This window comes from Poeciliopsis prolifica, unplaced genomic scaffold, assembly GCF_027474105.1.
Source record: "Poeciliopsis prolifica strain line A6 unplaced genomic scaffold, Auburn_PproV2 SCAFFOLD024, whole genome shotgun sequence".
NCBI classification, from domain to species: Eukaryota; Metazoa; Chordata; class Actinopteri; order Cyprinodontiformes; family Poeciliidae; genus Poeciliopsis; species Poeciliopsis prolifica.
The window spans coordinates 408012-429134 of record NW_026562399.1 but is presented as its reverse complement, the minus strand read 5'-3'; the positions used below and the strand labels follow the sequence as shown (position 1 = coordinate 429134).

The 21123-nt window shown below is 37.6% G+C and overlaps 2 protein-coding genes across 5 annotated transcripts in view; both read left to right on the top strand.

Moving 5' to 3' along the window:
• The window catches only part of zgc:77151 (uncharacterized protein LOC337153 homolog), a 47647-nt gene extending 38870 nt beyond the window's left edge, over positions 1-8777 (top strand). The window contains exons 11-12 of the mRNA XM_055046731.1: positions 2099-2311; positions 2740-8777. Coding sequence (XP_054902706.1) covers positions 2099-2311; positions 2740-3885 — 1359 coding nt within the window. The 3' untranslated portion in view covers positions 3886-8777. The remainder of the gene's footprint in view (positions 1-2098; positions 2312-2739) is intronic.
• An 8572-nt stretch (positions 8778-17349) lies between these two features.
• Positions 17350-21123, top strand: part of dbn1 (drebrin 1) — a 78666-nt gene continuing 74892 nt past the window's right edge. For 2 of the 4 annotated variants that reach the window (XM_055046663.1, XM_055046661.1), the window contains exon 1: positions 17351-17512. In XM_055046663.1, coding sequence (XP_054902638.1) covers positions 17430-17512 — 83 coding nt within the window. In that variant the 5' untranslated portion in view covers positions 17351-17429. Of the gene's footprint in view, positions 17513-21123 lie in introns of all 4 variants that reach the window. The other 2 variants (XM_055046662.1, XM_055046665.1) reach the window with 2 other exon arrangements.

The following is a 21123-nucleotide window of genomic DNA, read 5'->3' as shown; positions in this document are numbered from 1 at the left end:
GATTTTCTGCTGATATGGGAAAAACTAATTTTCACAATAGTGTTGTTTCCATTAAATAAGAAACGCAATTAATATCAAAAGCATTAAAGGAAGCAGCATATACTGTTGATTTGAAAATATAAATACAGGAAAAGTGACTCAATTTCAGCAACTTAATTATAAAACCCTAGAGGAAATTATAAGTCAATTAAGCTCAAGTTCTTGCTGTCTTCACATCATATCCACACATTTCTTTAAGGAAGTCCTGCCTGTTATTTCTACTGATTTGATCCAAATAGTAAACTCATCGCTCTCATCAGGCGTTTTTCCCCAGGCTTTGAAAATAGCAGTAATTAAACCACTGATAAAAAAAGAACAATCTGGACAAATCACTACTGCAGAACTACAGGCCGATCTATAGTAATCCAGCATCATTCATCAGCAAAGTTATTGAAAAAACTGTGGTTGAACAGTTAAATAGCTTCCTAACAATAACCAACCGCTTTGACTCCTTCCAGTCTGGTTTTTGTGCTCACCACAGCTCTGAGACTGCCCTTGTAAAAGCGTTCAATAATATCCATATAAATACGGAATGTGGGAGAACCACAGTGCTGGTTCTGTTGGGCCTTTTGATACTGTCGACCATGGCATATTACTGTATAGACTGGAGAGTTGGGTCGGACTCTCCGGTCCAGTGCTTAACTGGTTTGAATCTTACATATAGAACAGGGATTTCTTTGTTTCAATTACTTCTCATCAAAGAGGTTGGAGATCACAATGGGAAACCCCAGGATTCAATCCCAGGACCCCTCTTATTGAATATTTATATGCTCCCACTAGCTCATGTCACCAGGTGACTCTGAACTCATCCAAGCACTGAACAGATGCTTAGAACAGATAAATGTGTAGATGTGCCAAAACTTTCTGCAGCTGAACAGGAACAAAACTGATGTTATTATTCAGTGTGAAGTTATTATTTTTGGACCTGTGCATTGATCTAGAGTCAATGCACAACTTCAGTTATTACAACTAAAAACTAGCGATCAGGCCTGAAACCTGGGAGTTGTGATGAACTCTGACCTGAACCTTCAGAGCCACATAAAGGCAGTTACAAAGTCACCTTCTATCACCTGAAGTTAGTCCTCTAATCCTGGAGAACATCTCCAGGATTAGAGGACTAACGTCTCAGTCAGATCGAGAGAAGCTCATCCATGGGCTTATCTTTAGTCACATTGATTACCGCAACACTGTCTTCACAGGCCTGTCCAACAAGTCAGTCCTCCAGCTGCAGCTGATCCAGAACTCTGCTACTCGCGTTCTCACTAAAACCAGGAAGATAGATCACATCACACCAGTTTTAAAGTCCCTGCACTGGCTCCTTGTAGCTCAAACAATAGTCTTTAAAATACTGTTGTTAGTTTACAAATCACTATAGTTTAGCACCACAATACATTAAAGATCTACTGTAGTTGTATCAACCTTCCAGACCTCTCAGAACCAAACGAGGATAAGCAGCTTTCAGCATCTATACGCCACAAATTTGGAACAAACTTCCAGAAAACTGTAAAACAGCTGAAACACTGACTTCCTTTAAATCTCAACTAAAAACACACCTGGTTAGAATTGTATTTGAAACGTAATATGTGACAATGTATTGTTTATTCTATGTTGCATGACTTTGTGTTTTTGTGTTTATGATTTAAAGCACTTTGAAATGCCGTGCTGCTGAAATGTGCTATACAAAAAAATTTGATTGATTGATTGATTTGAATAGGTTTTATTGATTAAAAGACATTTTTAAGTTGCTATATGAAAATCTACACAGTGTCAACAAGTTTTTCTGTAGGAAAATAGATAAAAGTTGTGTTGTCTGATTCTTGTTAAAAGTAGAGTGACTGAAACTGAAAATATTTCTCTCACGAAAGGTATTTGGTTTAATAACCACGCCCACTTCAGACAAACATGGCAAATTTTCAGAATCATTTTGAACAACTCTTCTGAATAGACAACATACTTTTTTCTTGGATTGTAATCATTTTACCACTCCTATTTGCTGAACTAATTTTTTAAACCCACCAGAGAACCGACTTTATCCTTTTCTCCTCTTGTCCTTGAGCAGATTCTGAGTCCAAATGGCGCCATAGTGGTGAAACGAGGAAGAGGCCGACCACCAGGAACTCGCAACAAATCCACGCTAATTGCTCAGGCCAAACTGATGGCTCAGCAGCAAGCAGCAACCAAAACAGCAGCAGCAGTGGTGGAGCTGAAGCAGCACAGTCTTCTGCTGCCCCCTGCAGGCAGAGGAGGACTGACACCCAGCAGCACACACCGGGTAAAAATCCTGATGCTACTCGCATTTCTGTTTCCTTTAGCAAAGCCAGACTTTATGATCCTTTAGGTGTTTTAAAGGTTTTGAAAGTGCGTAATATTCTAATTGGACAGTTTTATAAAAATGTTGCAATTTATCATTTGATTAAATGCCCAAATTTGGAGAATTTTTTTCCGCTGTCTGAAGTGAAATCAGATCAAAATTCTCTTATTTCAGGTCAATTAAAGTACCAAAATGATTTATTTTTACTAAATGCTAGAAAACAGAGAACTTTTTTATTTGTAACTTTCCTAGTGCATTTTTTATCTGTGGTGCAGATAGAATGTGAAAACGTACCTTGAAAATGCTTGGGTAAAGTTCCCAAACTCTGTAAGAAAAACTTTGAAAGATCAGTTTTATGTTGTAATTCATCTTTGTTTTCGTCCCTGCAGCCCATCCAGCCGGCCATTCTCCCGCTCAGCATGCCCCTGACCCCTGACCTCTCCCCCATGTCTCCTTCCTTCCTCCCCTTCAAAACGACGGAGCTGAAGTCTGAACGCGGCGACTCGGCGGCTCCTCCCCCTCCGAGCGTTCTCATCCCAGCCCTCCCTCACTTCGTCACCGGCTCGCTCAGCAGCTTCAGCCCCATCAAAGGTGTGTGCCCTCTGGATGTCTTCAGGAGCCAAATCAGCCTCCAGAGGGCCCCCGACAGCCCCGCCCTGACCCCTCAGGACCCGGCACAGCTCCACCCGGCCATCTTCACCCTCCAGCCCAAAGGAGGGAACCCGGACACGCCCCACCCCAGCTCGGAGCAGCTGCAGCCTCAGCTGCACCAGCTCCACCAGCATCACTGCTCTGGCTGCGGCTCAGACGACGGGGCTCAGCGCGGAGCCTCTAGGAGCCGGCCCCCACCTCCTCCACTCCGCGTCCTTCCTCTCAATCTGGACTGCAGTGTCCAGGTGAGGAAGGTGATGCGGGCTCACCTGGACTCATCTCAGCTGCAGACCTTCACCCGCCGACTATCAGAGGCACTGTCACAGGACCTGAACGCCAAGCCGCCCTGCTCTCCCATCACCCCGCCGCCGGAGCAGGCGCTGCCCCTCAATCTCAGCAAACGCTTACCACCCAAACGGCCCAGCGCCGAGGGCCCAGAGCAGAGTCCACAAGCTGTCAACAGAAACTCGGATCCGTCGTCCTCCAAGAGGCCACGCGGTGGCACCCAGGAGCAAGCGCAGGATTTCAGTGTCAGGGGCCGCTCCAGCTCCTTGGCGGTGTCCGGCATTCAGAGCGTGGAGGCGAGGGGCCAGGAGGAGCCAGCGGACCTGAGCTCCCCGAGCCGCATCAGGGCTTTTCTGCTCGGACTTCCACCCTTCCAGGTGAAACTGGAGGAAGACATGAATGGGACGAGGTTTGTGAAAATTCCTCCTCCAACCGAAACCAAAAGGACCGAAGTCGGAGATGGAGGCGCGAAGACGGAGGCAAAGAAGCAGGAGGAGCCGATGGGGAAGGAGCAACCGGAGCGAGATCCAACCTTATGTCCCGGTCCCGCAGAGCTGAAAGGAGCCGGCCCTTCCAACATGAACACACACTGTTTTTAGCGTTTATTTTCATAAATTTGGATCACCTCAAAGACTCGTCTGCGCCGGGTGTTTGCTTCTTTAATGACGTTTATTTTGCTACATTTCCGTTTTCTCTGGAGGAATGTCATCAAACAGAATCATGACAATCACAGATGAGTTTCCATTAAAACAAAAACGGGAGCTGATTTTCTTTTTGTTCTTGAACACTGCCATAACCCTGGGAAACACTATACACTCTCCTCTACGTTCCGATGAAACTGAAACGGATCCACAACAGAACAAGATATCATGTTTGGGTGATGGTATGCATCATGGCTCCTCCCACAGCATCCCTGGTCTCGTTCGTTTTTAAATTGTTCTCGACGTCCTTAGGGAGAGACTTATTTTCTGATAGTGTTTAAATGTAATCTAGGGCTCAAAATGAAAAGCTGTCTTCACAATGTATCCAGTGAAAGTGAAGCTTTTCAGTTCTGCTCGTTAGCTGATGTAAACGTACACAAACGTGCCTTAAAGGGCCAGTGACCCTTGCCATTCCGGGCTTCATCTGCATCCACTCAGATGGAGATACCTTGATGTTTCAACAATACAGCCATCGATCAGGTTCACCATCTTGTCGGCTTGCTCTCATCTTCGTCTCTGTTCAGATTCTTAGATCCCACATGTAGCTTCGACAGTCTAAACTACCTCAGGTTCTTCATTTCTCCACCTGCCCCCCCTTTTTTTAACCCTGTTTCAGAATTATAAAACTATCCCAACATGTTTGAGTTGAAAGCATGCTCGGAATGGTCCACAACATCTGTAGCTTCCTTCCTCATTAGGTAGAGACTGCTGCCAAACCAGTAAGTTTGAAATCAAAACAAATCTTGTATCTGCAGCTTCAAAGTGAGAAACTCCTGCTTCCATATTGGGATTCATGCGCTGTACTGATGCGTCTCAATAACTTAGAAAATCACCAAGGAGTTTGTTTTGATCCATAAATTCAGTTCAGAAAGTGTAACTCATGGTTGCGAAGATTTTCCTTGCACTAAATTTCCATTTAGATTCTTTGCTATAGCATTCTCTGGACAGACAAGTTTTTTAGCAATGACCTTTTCTTGCCTGCATAACATTTATGTACTTGAACATTATTGGTTTTCATTACCGGTAAGCTATAATTACCAAAAGCAGAAATAAATTCTTAAAATAAATCTCTTTCTGTAATGCACTCATGAAATTTCTGTAGTTTCACTTTATGGACTGAGTTCTTAACTTGAATTCTCAATTTAAATTTCTTTAGATGCACCTGTGATTCCAGGAATTTTATGTTGGTTAAAGCCTCTTGTCAGAGACGAGAAACTAAAATTGAATCTTCCATCAAAAAAAAATTCGCTTTTCTTGCTTTCAAACATCAAGGTATTTCTTTAACTCACTTTCCTGTTCGCTTTGACACCACTTATGCTGGTTCAGATTTGCACACCTACTGTATTCCTTTTGCTTTTTGTCATATTTAAGCCAGTTATAAGTTACTGTCTCTCATTTCTCAGCTTTTTTATTTGACGCAATCTAATAGGTGCTGTTTTTTCCGAGTTATGTAGCTCATGGCCACACTGTTTTTTGACCTGTTTCAAAGCTCAGAATGTTGTCTGAAAGTTTTTAATAGGTGGAAAAATTCACATTGATTTATCCACAAAGAAAATATTTTAAAGAAATATTTTAAAAGATGAAAAATGTGCTTATTAGTAATTATTTTTATCAGATTTGTTTGACTGTTGGTTCCATGTTCAGCAAAAATACTTGTGAGTGCATGAAGAAACAATGTGTATTCAGTATGCACCAAAGTGCTCCACCAGTTTCCTGTATAATTCTGTTATTGATAGTATTTTTACAATTTTACTTCATTCATTTGTTTTCCTTCTTCATTGTAAAATATTTTTGGGGCAAAAAAACCCACAAATGTCAAATATTCTTTATCACAGTAATGTTTTTCACAGCAGGGTAACTACTGTAACTACTGTCTGGCTCTGCTTCATCACATCAGTAAACCTGTATTTTTTAGTCCCAGAGAGCTTTAAAGGAATGTGTTTGTAGAACTAATGATGTGGACAGTGGTGCTCGCTAAAGAGTTTATCACATTTTAAAATGAAAGAATGATAAAAATCATATTGGTCCTCCACAAAGCTGCTGTTCAGAAGCTGCTAACAACTGACATGAAATGATGGTGTTAGCATTAGGAACAATGTCTGACTTACATTTTAAGCTGCTTGCCATATTTTCTGTATTTCATGAAAGTGTTGAGGGAACATATGAAGAAAGATTGCTACCCTACATTATGTAATTTAGTATGATGGTTAGCTGAACATGCTAATATAATAACGCATCAGATGAACGACTCGTCAGAGCTTAAAAGTAGCTGTTTGGGTCAATGTGTTTTTGGACCTTCTTAATTTTTGTATGTTATATATATATTCCCATTAACTAATAAAGGTTTTGTCAATTACTGATACAACAGCAATAATTTTGCCAGCTAGTCTCGTTGACAGCTTGAGTCATTTTTGCATTTTATTGAAATTTACTCAACATTATTAGCTTATGATTAATTCATGGGCACCAAACCTTCTTGGTTTTGCTGGACTGTTTTTTCAAAACAGTTTTATCACATTGCAGCGTGTTTCAAACTCGAGGCTCGTGGGCCAAGTCCAGCCTGCTGTTGCTGTTTCGGTTACCCACTAGACTCCAGAATAGAACTTCAAGAAAGCAGTTGTGTGATTAATGGTGTTAAAATAAGAATTTATGACTACTCATCTTACAACACTTCAAAGTTGCTGCTACTAGAATGGTGATAATTTTGTTAACTTAGCATGCTGACATTTAGAGTTTTCATTGTAGTTACTGTTCCAAAGATTCTATATTTAACAGTATATATATATATATATTTTATTTTAGACAGTAATTCCTATGAATCAATTGTCTTTTTTGACTTAGATTGGTTTATACCAAATTGTTTGTGCGCCAAGATGCTAACGGTGAACTTTTTCTTGAGTTGCAGTTGCTTTAAGAACACAAAACTTTTTTAAAAACTCGTTGCTTTGCTCAGGCAACACTTTTAAAAGCTCCTGTTTATCATTAGTGTAACGGTAGAGGGTTGATCTTACAGTTCAATTTGTGTAGAGCGCCTTTAATATGCATTTGCCAAACAAATGCATAACCTCAAACTGATTCTTATTCTAATAACCTCAACTTTTAAAATTGAGTTTCCAAACCTCTTCCTTTAAAGTTTGTCTGGGTCTGATCAGCCTTGTGGTTCCTCCCAGGTGAAACACAGCTCCACTGGACCAATTTAGAATCACCTGAACATTGACTTCAGTTCTTTTGCTTCTTTTTTTTGTTGATGTATTGAATAATAATGACATGCCACTCATTATTTTATTTTATTCTCTCTTTTTTTCAGCTTTTTAAACTAGTATAACTTTTTTTCTTTGTTTGGATATTTAAGCTTAGACTTGCTAGTTTTTTTTTTCTTTGATAGGTCTCACAATGTTTACAGTTTGTTATGCATGTTATACAGATTTCTTATGGTGTTTTGCACACTACTCAGTCTTGAACGGCACTGCTCATTCATGTAAAGTACTTATAAGTGCCTGATACTTAAATTTGGAGTTGATATTTGTAAGCGAAAGAAAGTTAAATTGGCTCATTAGCCTTCGTGCCATGGACTTGAACATGGGGTCCTATTGTAGGTGAGTTTTGTTAAAATTTATGGCCTTTGCGGGTTTTTGTAAATTCTCGTGTTGAGGATTTGATGAGAGAAGACCCATGACACCGAAATAACACTCGGCTCTGTGTGTTGGACTGAACCGGACCTACAAGATTTAAGAAAAGGGACGGCAAGTCGGTTGGACATTTATGATGATACATGATCAAAATAAAGGTGCTACATGTCACATTTTTACGTCTTTGAATTGTTGAATTAATTTAACTGTTCTGCAGCTTCCTAAGATGCCCTAAAAGCTTCTCAGTTTTCATATCTAAACATTTGCCTTATGTCCTCTTATGTATTTTATTGATTTATTTATGAAGAAAAGTTTATAGTTTCAAGGTTGGATGTAATTTTTTTTTTTTTATTCTGGTAATTTCCCTTAAAATTTGCCTTGTAATGACACAAAATATATCAAAAGGGTTTTGTAATACAAATAACCTTGTTTAAGCAAAAATAAAATGCTAGTTTGAAATACATTAAGCTTTAATGTAGGTAAATAAGCACAAATTGTTGAATACCAGTACATAACTGATTATCTGTGTGGAAAATTTGAACTTAGATTATTTTAATATTGAAAGATGCAAAATAGTTTGTCTGAAATTAATCAAAATTCAGTCTAAAATAAAGAAATGTGTTTGAAATATAAAATAATCTTCTCTCTCCACCGCCATAAGCTTTCAGGACTGTCTTGAATAGCAAACATCCCAAATGTCCATTTTATACAACTGTAACTTAAATCAACCAAATACAGATGGTGAAAAATGCTCCATGTGGCACCTTTACAAACTGGATGTTACACAACAGAAATGTCTGTCTGAGATCTCTTTTATAAGAATGAAAGAAGAAAAATATTTTATTTCCTGCTTCTATTTACACACAGATTGTCTGTAAAATAATACCGTCTGTATCCAGAGTGAGCTCTGCTGGACTGTTGCCTCCCAAGTTTTACCCAACACAATGGCGGTGTCCACAAGGCGCTGGACTGGAACCAGAAAATTCTTGCTTGATTAAGGATATGTTGTATTTTAATTGTTACTGATTTACAGCACATGGTCTGTTTTTGTTTTTCTCCATTTCATTTTTTTCCCCTCTGTTTTAATGGTAAAAGACTTTCAGTGTCAGGTACCATGCCATTTTAACACTGTATATTTATAATAAAAATAATCTGTTAATATTCTGAGTTCAATGTTTTATTTATTTATTTTTTTTAGAAATTAAAAATGTCTGGTAGAGCTCCATTTTGAAAGTTAGGAGATCAATTTTTTTTATTTTATTTAGAAAATAACATTTTCTAAAAGTATTCAGAATTAGTCATAACTTTAGTTTGCTCTGAAATGTATATCTTTAGAAATATTTTTAGCCATTTGTTTCATTTAAAACATTTTATATTGTTTTTTCAGTATAATGTAGGAGAATTCTTTTCTATTAGCCATCAAGCGATTTGTTTTTCCAATTTCTGATTGAAATCACAATTTAAGAAATAGCCATATTTAGTAAATTAGAATATTACTGGAAAACATTTATTTTAATAACTTGTATAAGTTCTATAAGTTATATAGATTTTTTCCTCATTGAAGGAGTTCTAAACCTTAATTTTGATGATTTTGTATTTAGTTAGTGAAGATGAGACATTGAGAATTTTACATCTGACCAATAAAGTATTATTGGTCAGAAGTTTAACATCTGATTTTGAGGTTGTTTTCAAAAATACTATTCATTTCTGGTTTCTTGAATATGACTGTACAGATGAGAAAGTCACATAGTGACTCAAAAAAAAAAACATTTGTTGGTTTATACCAAATTTGAGATTTAAACTTTTAACTATTGAACATATGCATTAACTTTGTGGTCCTTAAGATGTAAAACTTCTCAAATAATGCATGTTTTAGTGTTTTGTTTTTTTTTAACTTTTTTGTAACACCTTGTTTCAAAGTTCTGGCGCTGTTCTTGTGTTTCTACATTCTGAAAAGGCCAGAAAGTCTCTATAAAGTGTGATTCCCTGAAATACTCACTAGATGGAAACAAATCTTTGATGAAACATCTGGTTTGTTTAATTTGGTTTATTTTTGGGAGACTTTCAGATTTTATTATCCTAAAATAATAATAATCATTTCCTCCATCAATAAACATTTTAAGAGATACAACTCCAGTCTCCAATCATGTTTTATTTATTGTTCTTTTTGATTAACTTTGAGCCTTTTAAGTTTTGTCTTCAGTGGAATGTTGACATTTAATGAAATCATAGAAGTCGTAGATATTTTCTGAGATGTGAGCTCAGGAGGAACTGCACACATTCCTTCCCTGCAGGACTCATAAAGGCAGCGTTGGAAAAACATTCAAAGAGTAAACTTTGACACCGTGGAGGAAATGAACACATTCCTCACTCTGCAGCAGGAGCTTTGTTAGCAGCATCATGTTAAAGGTCGAGCTTAGGCTGCACATATTTTTTATTTATTTTTTTGGGGACTTTAAAGTTGCAGGTTTCAAACCTCACAACCTGGAGTCTGATTCCTGAAGGTGGGATCATAATATTTTTAACCAAATTTCATGACATTAAGTACATCTTAAAGGGGATCTATTATGCAGAATTGGCAGTTTTGTGGATTTTGACTGCATCTAAAATAAACAAACACCCATTTTATAGGTAAGTTATTATATATTCAGAAGATTCAAGAATCTTCTGAATATAATGTCAGAAATCAGCAGACAATACCTTCCATAGCAACCCTATGGAAGCCTATCCTGATTGGTCAGCTGGTTTCACTGCTGTGTGTTTTGTTGTTGACCATCCAGAAGCCACTTCCTACTTCATTCATTTGATTGAGATATGTTAGAGCAGAATCTCCATGAAGTTTGCTAGCAGAAGAAAGCTTGGAGGCTCTAATGTGTACACAGCTGTAAATGATAGAAAACCCAGTGGAGCAGAACCAGCAGACTATTGCAACCCAAATCATCACTGATTGGAAACTTCAAGCAATATGACTTCTTTCCACTCTTTCTCCAGATTGTGGACTTTGATTTTCAGATGAAATACAAACCTTTACTTTGGTCTGAACAGAGAACTTTGGGCCACTGAGCTACAATCCAGTTCTGGCTCTTCTCAGCCTTAGATGTTTGGAACTGAAAGGCACAGTAAGATGAACAATGTCTCACAGCTGCAGCTCATCACCCGACTGCATCTGCAGCTGCATTTCCTTTACAAATGTAAGTAAAACTTAGTAGTAATTGTTGATCAAGTCCAAATTCAGTATTGCAGTGTTTCCATTAAGCAAATATATTTTCATAATTCCAAATTGAACAATTATAAGATCAATGGAAATTTGTAGCTGCAGTCAATGCTTTGACTACACGCTTGACTCTGCTTCACTCCCTCCCATGGTGTTGAATATTTCTGTTCTGTGCACCTTTTTTCTGCCAAACATTTTTTTCTTCTTCCACTGAACTTTCATTATTTCTGTTCAGAAAAGCCTGTTTCTTTAACAGTTGACTTCTCAAACTTAGTCTTCTTGTAGGCCGTCTTCCTCCGTATTGGATATAGACCATAATATAACTGAATTAAATAACATTTCTCTATCAATCTTTTTTTTCTTGTATAGTTTGGAATTAACACAAAAAATGCTTCTTATCACTTTGAGTAGTCTACAAGAATAGATTTTAGAGAATTTTTTTGGGGGGTGTGGGAGAGAAAGTATGAAATCTTTAACAACATTAATGGGCTGTTGAGACAAAAAATCATGTTTTCCATCATTTTTAAATAGACATGCTACAACCTTGCTGTTTGAAACCCTTTACATTTCTTAATTATTAGGTTCAGGTTTATTCAAAGCCCAAAAGGTTATGTTACAGCAAGTAAAAAAGAGAGACACATACACTAGAAGATACAATCAGTTCAAAAACAAAATGAGGGATGACACAGAGTGCCAAAACATCAAATATCACACCAAGCAAGATGGTGGCAGTACAGTCTATTGCATCAACCAGCATTTACCACTAATATTAGTGTGCAGTTGAAACTGTCAGGTTTTCTTTTTTCCTGTGAGAGATTTGCAGGAATGAAATTTTAAAGCCCACAGATCAGATGGAGACATGATGCTTATCCCCACTTTGTTTCACTCCCACAGTTTTTATCTCCTAATCTGGTTTCACGTCCATCTTCACGCCCACTTCTGTTCTTGACTGGAAACATTAGAGCGTTATTTCACCTCATGGAGGGATAAACCTGCTTCACATTATCAGGCTTAAAACATGGGGATCTATTTTATCTGTTGAGACAACTGCAAGAGACGAGCTGGACAAAATGTTTAGAGACTAATTAAACTAAACCAGGTTAAATCGAAACAAAGAATATCTCTGAGTATAAAGCTTTTATGTGAGGATTTATCTAAGTCCTCAAAGAACATAGATGAACATATCAATATCATAAATATGATGAAGCTGCAGAAGTGAGCTTTAGGTTTGTCCAGCTGACTCCTTCCTGTCAATAAATCAATCTTCTCTCTGCTGAGGAGAACTGTGGATTTCTTTTGGAAGACCATTTTAAAACTAGGAGAAAAAGATACAATCTTAATATTTGTGAACAATTTAAAAAAGGCAGAATTTAAAGCAATAAAATCCAAAAGTTCTGTCAATGCAAGTTGACTGAAACTGATTAAAAAAAGATTATAGTTATGTTAATGTTGGATGACTTTTTTTTCTTTTTTAAAATTGACAGTGATGGTAATAATTCAGAATAAGCCACAATGCACAAAACACATAAATATATCAAACTGCCAACACGACAAAATTTGACTTAATCAATTGTAGATTTTTATGGTGTTTTAATGCATTGAAAATGAGGAAATTGGAATTTATTTTGTAATGGAGCATCAACTGCAGAACTAAACCCACCTGTTGATGTAAAAGCGTTATGACCAGACTTGTTTGTTTTTTGTTTGTTTTTTTCATAATTTTTTTTCTCCGAGGAGTTTTTGCGGCGCTAGTGGCTCGTATTTTTGACAATAGGCAGACAGGAAAGAGGACGAGGAGGGGGGGAAGACATGCGGCAAAGGTCACCGGGACCGGGAGTCGAATCCGCGACGTCCATGTCGAGGACTGATCTTGTTGCGTTTGACCATGTGCAAATTTATAAAAATATATTTGCTTTATATAAAGACGACAATTAAAAAAATTATGTATCAAAATTATTATATCTTGCAAAAGTGCAATGGACACTTTTTATTAATTGGTTGTTGTTTTTTTTGCATCACATGAGTCTCATGATCAAAAGCTGGTGTTTCCACTGGCAGAGACGACAAAGACAATGACAGGAAGCAGAAGGAGGATGACAGCGCCGCATGTCTTTAACGCCTCATCACATCAAGAAACTTATTCATATAATTTGTAAGTGCTTTTCTTATGTAATATAAACTCCGCAATTGCAAAATAGATTTTTCAACATTAGCAGAATATTGTCAAAGTTTTGTGCACTTTTATAATGGAAACTCAGCTAATGTCAAACAAAGATTTGAGACAAAGTGTAATAAAGAAAACATGAGAGAGCTGGCGATGTTCAGGTCGATGACAGCATTTCCCCAGCAACAGTCACTAGACTCCTTCATGTTGGCTGGCGATGTAGCAAGTGGGCAATCTCACTTTTTTATACATAATCACTCTGTGAAGAAGCTGTGAAAACATTATCCAGACTGCGAATCCAGGCTATTGGCTTCCAACTGAAATGCAAAATCTGGGAAAGGAAACATTTTCTTCATTTGCATCAGTGGCTGTGAACTCCCTGGTTAACCTAGTTGACATAACCATGGCACATGCTCTGTCCTCTTCTGCCACCTTTCAGTAGTCTCTTCCCTTAAATGAAAGGTTCCAGTTTTGTAATCCTGGAGAGAATGTGCTCTCCAAAACTACTGTGCTTGTTTTTTTTTTTACCCATTTACTTTCACATTCAGTTCTCTGCATAGCAAAACTGCTGACTTCATCCATTTTTGGTCATCAGTAATAGACGTACAGTCACAGGTCCATTGTCATTTATTTCCATCATATATTTTACATTGCCTAGTGAGAAAATTAGTCTTCATCCCAAATCCTGTTATCAATAATGGGTTTGCATAATTACAGAAAAATGTCTACAATATACAAGCTAATGAAGTTATTTGTCTGCTTGATGCTGACAAACAAAATGATTTGCACAAATTAAAAATCTAAAATGTTGAAAGAAAGAGCAGGTAAAAAAGAATTTTACTGTGGTAATATCATTCTAGGTTTAAGTTTAAAGATTAAGACCTTCCCATATTGTCACAAATTGATAAAAAAACAGTTGGGAAATCATTTGTAGAATAAAACAGATCTCCAATGACCTAACAGACTAGGAATTCCCCTTGCAGCCCGTCTCTTTGGGCTTTTGTGGGCAATGGTCTGAAATGAGGTTTTTTTCTCTCCGTTTCCAGGAAAAGTTGACATTTCGGTTTTCTTTTTTTCTTCTTCTTCTGTTGGTTGCCATGGCAACCAGCCCACCACCGGGTCACGCTTAGTGTTTGTCTCTCCGGCCTGCCGGCTGGCACAGAGCCCACATACCTTCCCCTCGGTTCTCAGAGCTTGGAGGATAATGGAGCAGGGCAATTTGTTCTGCTGGGCTTTTTAATTGGCACAAATTAAAAAGCAGTGGTGTGCAAAATGAAACTTTTTGAATAATTCATCTTTTTCTCTTCCTGTAACTTTTACCCCTCCAAGGTTTCTACCTCAACAAATTATGTTTATGCAGAAAATGGTTCCCTGAATCTAAAGAGATATTTCATCATGGATGTTTTGGATTTGTGTGATTGTGCAGCTCCATCATTTCTCTTTAATATGAAATTCCCTGTTATAATATGTAAGGATTCAGTTATATCAGATAATTATTTCTCTTAACATCTTTTCTCGTCCCACTTTAAGTAAGAAGGTTGTAAATTATGTTGTTTCACAATTCCTGAACTGTATTTATCATGTTACCAACATAAACATTTTTAGTAGACATTATTCTAGATGCTAATTCTACACATTCTGCTAGTAACTTGTGGCTGTTTAAACTCCACTGTGGCACATAAAAACTTTAGCAAAAAATATATTTTTTAAAACTAACAGTCATAAATAAATGCATATCAGCAGATTTTTTCAATTATCAATGTTAGAAATATATTTTGTAAAATATATATTTCTTTTCTATCTTAGATGTCCTTTTTAAAATTTGTGAAATGAAAAAGTTAAAATCAAAAAATATATTCATATCCTTATATGGAAAACATTGCCTCAACTATAAAGTTGATTATCTCTCTAAAAATCCTTAACGATATTGTAAAAAATTGCTATGTTTGAATTATAAAATGTCCGTATTAAAGGAAATCCTACTAAAAGCATTTTGTTAGGCTGTTTCCTCCACAGACTGCAAGTATCTTTGCTGAGGCTGAATAATGTTGGAGGAATGTTCACTACATTAAGATTGTTTTTGTCCTTGCACTAGCAAACCACTAAAGCAGCAGGTGACTGAAAAGATTCAAAAGGCTTTCAATGAGACTCGTAATAAGGGATCCTCTGATGTGCTTTGACACTTCAAAAATACTTATGCTAGTTCACGGTGTCAACCTGTGATTTCTGCTCTGATTTGTTTCTGTGATTCAGTCTAAAATCAAAATGATTTGTTTCAGACACTGAGGTCCAGGAAGTTATTGTTAGATCTTATCAGCTTTAAAAGGATTGTAATATCAAAATGTCACAGCTTTAAACATTGTGTATGAATGTTAGGTGCGTCATAAAGCATGCAGCAGCTGAAAAAACTACAGAAGATTTGAGCTTATTTTGGAGAATCTTACTTGGAGCTGATACGATGAATTGTGATTAAGTGATTAATAAAATGATTGTGAACAAATCAAGTAATCAATTAAAGGCCTTTTGCTGATCGAAGAGCAGTAATTAAACCAAAACTGTAAAAACAAAAACAAAAAAAAAATTGCATTTAAGCTAAACAGCCTTTGACTGTAAATATGTGAACCCAGAACTCTTCAGTGGCATAGTTTTAGATTCACCTGGTTCAAATTCAGAATTTGGTTCTATATGTTCTGTACATATCCACAGGTTTGTTTGTTTTTTTCTTCTTTTTTTTTTTTTACTAAGCTGGAGATGCATCCTTTGTAACAAGTGATCAAGCATTCACTGAAGCAATGTTATGTTGTTGCATTTTAGGCAATATAATGTTTTTTTTAAATAGGAATTGAATTATTTATCTATTTGCATATTTTAATGTATTTCTAATAGCAGAATATTCTGATTATTTTTAAAATTTGGTTAATCAATTAATCATATCAATTAGTCATTTGTTGCAGTCTTTCTCTTCCTATAAAAATCTCTACAAACCCGTCTTCAAATCAAATCAAATATTGACCAAGTGACCAAGTTCCTTCATACATGAGCACCTTTATGTTACTATTGAATTTCAAGAAGTTTTGACTGTTTAGATGCACAGAAGTTGCATTTCTTTTAACTAATTATCAGTGATTATGATCATGGCAGCTGAACTGTTACAAACATCAATTTTACTTTTCTGCGGCTGCAGAAGATGAAACGGACTCCAAGTTTAGCTCTTCTCTGAACGACATCCAGCCCTGCAGAGTGAGCTGACACTAAACAGCTTTTTCCTAAAGGAGCCTCTGACTGGACAAATTAGCCTGTCAGGCTGAGCCAGGGAGATCAGAGACTTTAACTTCTGGAGGAAATGATCAGTGCTTAGAAAAGCTCTGGATTTCCATCCAAAGAGAGGACAAACAGCCCAGAATAAAGCCCACCTAAAGTTTCAGTTGAGTTTTTTAAGAGAGTTGGCTACAATGTCTCATAAACTGACAAATTGCATTTTGTAAAACAAGTTTATTTCACCATCTTTGTCTGATCATTGAATGAACAGAAGTAAAATATCACCATATTGAGCCGGGATCGTATCACTACTCCATCCATCTGACTGGTAGGTCTGAGATTTAGAAAGGAGTAGCAATAGCAAATAAACTGAATTAGTAGTCCTCGCAAACAACTGATGTCATCCATGACTTATTGCTGTGAATTTTTGTTCCTGCTTCTTCCAAACCGAGTTGTTAGCACGACATTACAGTCATGAAGCTGTCAGACAGTCTTCAGTCAGACTCTTGAGATTTAGTACAAAACTGACTGCTACTGGAGATCCTTCACAACATCACTGTTCACACTGTGGAGCAGCGTTCTGAAGATACTTGATGATACATTTAATTCAGGCAGCTTGAATTTAAAGTAGATCAGAGGGAAAGCTTTGGAACCTCATATTTGTTGGGATATTTTCTGCACATAACCAAAATCTGTCAGTTTTTAAGAATATTGTCACTTTTTGTTTTTATTTAATGACTGAATGAGGAAAAAAATAAATAGTAGCATAGCAAAGGCCCTTTCTTCATTGCGTTAAGGAGAAAATAGGAAATTTCTGAGTTTCAGAAGTTGAAAATGTTTTCCTTCTGTACATTTTCTGGAACTTTTTCTGGAAAATTTCTGAGATCTCAACATTTCTGAATTTTGAGTCCAAAATTGAGTCCATTTTATCTACAATGGCCCTAATACTCCACCGTACTAATCCTCTTCCATATATTTCTGTTTGTTCTGTATTATATGAGAGGGTTTCTCCATGGTTTAGGGAACTAATATCAGGCTCTAGGACCCCGCGGACTTGTCCCTCTCCTCTTTGTCTCCACCAGTCAGATCAGATCCTCCTCCTCCTGTTCCTCCTCTGTGGTTTCATTTCGTGTCTCTCTCCATCAGCAGCGGTCTGGATGCTCGCAGGGACAGAAACATGGCTGTGAATCTCGCCAAGAACAGACTGGCCCTACTTACCGCCTACCAGGACGTCATTGACGAGTCCTCGCACACCGACTGGTGAGTCCCCAGCCGAACAGCTTCCCACCGCATCCCCTCGTGTTGCTGCCTCTTTGCGGGGCTTTTCTGTGGACCTTTATGTGTTGCGGGGTTGAGGATGCGCAGGGGCACCTTTGGGTCGCATCATCATTATGAATTATAATAACAGCATGTGGAGCGGCGTAGAGTGCGGAGGTTTTTAACTCTCTGGTTCTCCGGGCTGCTCTCCTCCATCGGCTGCAGGAAGCCTTTCAGCTTGGAAGTGAGAGTTTGTCCGGGCTTTTTTCTTTCTGGTCCGAGCCGCACTGCAGAGTCTCATCCTGGCTGCTTTGTTTGTTGCTTCAGCAGATTAATCCAGCAGGGAGCAGTTTTCAGGGGTTGACTGGAACGGTGTGGCTGAGCCAGGAAGGCCTAGTCCTGGTCCAGGGTGGGGTGTGTGTGTGTGTGTGTGTGTGGCGGGCGACGCTGGGTGGGGGGATAGGACTCTGAGCCCCAGCATCTCTGAACCAGGGAGGAGGAGAGGGGCGAGGCCGATGGGAGGAGGCAGAGAGGTGGGGGCCTCCACCATCACTCTTTATGGCTTTTCATCACTCAGAAACGATGTGAAGGCAGTTCATAATTCCTTTAAACGCTGTCCAGATCAGTACTTCAAGAACTACTGCATCAAAAGCTGATTTCTACACTAAACCTCTGATTCACTTAGATTTGTTCTGAACTTTGACTAGTCCATTCTAACACAGAAATACCTTCAAAATCGAACACATGTAGCTCCATCCATCTTCCCATCAACTCTCTTTCTGCACTATTGAAGGGGCAGTATGATGTAAAATAGATTATTTTAGTTTTATATCATGTTATGATGTTATTCTCTCATCAAAAACATTCCGAGAGTGTTGCTTCCATGCATGTTTGAAAAATCCTCATATGAACACAAAGCTCCTAAGAGAAGTAGAAGCTATGTTGCAATGCTGAAGGCGGCATGTTGGAAAGAGCATGAGCTTCTTAAAGAGGCAGAGTCCCAGTTTCAAAGTGTCAAATTTCTTCAGTGATGTTTGACATGTACAACCTTTTGGAAAACTGAAGGATAACATGATTGTAGTGCCTGCCAATATGGCTCAAAAATAGCATTTAATTGTTATACCTAATTTTATTTTCAATTCCCCTTAAAAAATACTAATGACAGAAAATATCTTTAAAAACTGTCTTTTGTTTCAACAAATCCTTCTGTGAGTTGAGTTGAATTCAAAGTTGAAATAAACAGAATCTGTAAAACACACTTGTCAAACAAGATGGCAGTTCTTGAGTTAGCATCACTATGGAAACTCAAGGAGTTCATTGTTGGAAAATAAATAAAAAAATTACAAAAACTATATCTACAAAACAGAAAATTTGAGATAATGGATTCATCTCCCAGCCCTACTTGATTGAGCTATAAGTGGTTCTCTGTGGAAGATGCATAATACCGCCCCTTTAAGATCAACATCCCACAGCATAATACTGCTGTAACCGTTTCTGTCAATACAGTGCAATCTTAGCATTGTGCATTGTGTTTTTATTGAACTTAAAATTATATTTTTGTTCTTATTTTTGAGCTGTGAATCTCTGCAGCTCCTCCAGAGGCTTTCAACTGCTTCAAAACTTGAGATTTTGTTTTTCTTCCATAAGCCTGCTTTAAATCTTCCAATGGTCATCACTACTGAGAATTAAGCAGAGTTGTGATTGTGTGTTGACTTGGACAAGATAATACAGTAAGAGGCATTCAATTGTAGATTAATGCTGACTTTATAACTAATATTAACATGTATTCCTGAGGATAATCAATACCTATGTATTGTTTTCATCCAACCAGGAAGCCCTGAAGGTCTGACTTCCCTTTACACAACCCAGAACAGGAATGTTTCTGGTGAATCCCAAAGAAAAACACTGACTTTGTGTTGCTGCAGGCGCGTTCAGTTCTCCTCCTCCACTCCTGCTAAGGGTTTGAAAGTTTTGTCTTTTTTTTTTTTTTAAAGAGGAAGGACACTTCCTTCACTTAAGAAGCTGCTACTCATAGCAGAAAAGGTCAAACCAGACCTCTAGCAGAGCAATCTGAAAGTTAAACTGTAAGCTTTGTGCTCAATAAAGCAACAAGACATCATGCTGTGCGATTAAAGGTGCAGTCTGTGAAATGTGCAGATTGGCCAAGCTCAGGTTTCAGATCCTGTTTTCCAGTTTGTTTGCGGTCAAACACTTGTGAGTCACCATTTTTTTTGGTGAAATGTGAACTGCTCCCATCTGTTGTTGGTGATTAGTGTGAATCAGGTTCTGCTTTGAATCAGTTTTGGTTCCATGTTTTTTTTTTCTCACTCTTTGGGGTCGAAGCTGGAGAGCAGCATCAGTATTTACTGCAGAGCAAATATTACTTCAAATCCTTACACATTGATGCTGTCGCTAATAATATTGCCTCGTCAGGGATTCATTTTGAGGATGGTTTTCTAATCTTTAGTGCAGCATCAGTCCCCAGTGATGCAGAATTGTCTCTATGTAACATTTATGTTGTTGACAATGATGGGGAATGATGCTTTTTCCTGTTAAAATCTCTAGAGGCCCCAATAAAAAACAACCAGTGTGAGTTTGTTTCAGAGTGGAGTGAGGCTGAGGGTTTCCAGAGGTTTCCTTGTGTTGGATCTGCTGCAACAGAGAGACGATGCTCTGGGCCTTAGGCATGCCCCCGATTTTTACACTTGATGGGATCCGAGACGTGCAAACACTGCTGACCCCAAACAACATGGGTCACCCCGAACTAAACACCACCATCTGACCTGCAGTCTTTCCTTTGGTCTTTAAAGATAAACAGGAAGTGGTCTATTTTCAGGATTAAATCTCAATAATTTCACAATCATCAAGCGTCAAGACTAAAACATGGATTTATGCTGCATCTTTATTGTAGCTTTAAAATGACATTTAAAAAATTCCATCATTTAATGCCCAAATTAAGATGGTTATGGACCAAAAGAAACTGAAACTGAAAAGTAAGATTTTCATAAGTTATTTCTGCTAATTAAGATAAGCAGAAATAAGCTGTCAAAGTTTATCTAAGTCTATATAATATTTTTATATAGAATTAGCTTATTTTATTAATAAAATTAGCTTATTATTCTAATTTACTGAGATGAATCTACAGAAATCATTATTTGTACAGCAATATCTCAGTGACCAAAGTACTTCTGAGTTAAAACTGGCAAAAAGAGTTAAATAAAAGAAATAACAGAATAAAAATAGTAACATAACCTCAGAATTAAAACAAAGGAAAACAAATGAGTTTTTAGAGATTCAAAATCTCCCACGCTGCTGGCCGACATGATCGATGGTGGTAGAGTGTTCTTTGGAGCTACAGCTGAAAAACATCGATCTCGTTTAGTCACTAGTTTTAGTCCTTGGAACAACTTAAAGGATTCAGTTTTTTTCAACTGTGTGGGTACTTCAATATTGTAACTTCAAGACTGTTGGATCAGAGCCAGATAACAGATTTGTTCTTGTTTGTTGTTTTTTTAGCTTTAATTCAGTTACTTTGTTTTTATTCAACTTATTTAATTCTGAGAGCTAGACAGTTTTCACTGTAAGGTTGTTGGAAGACCAGAAATGGGAGCTGC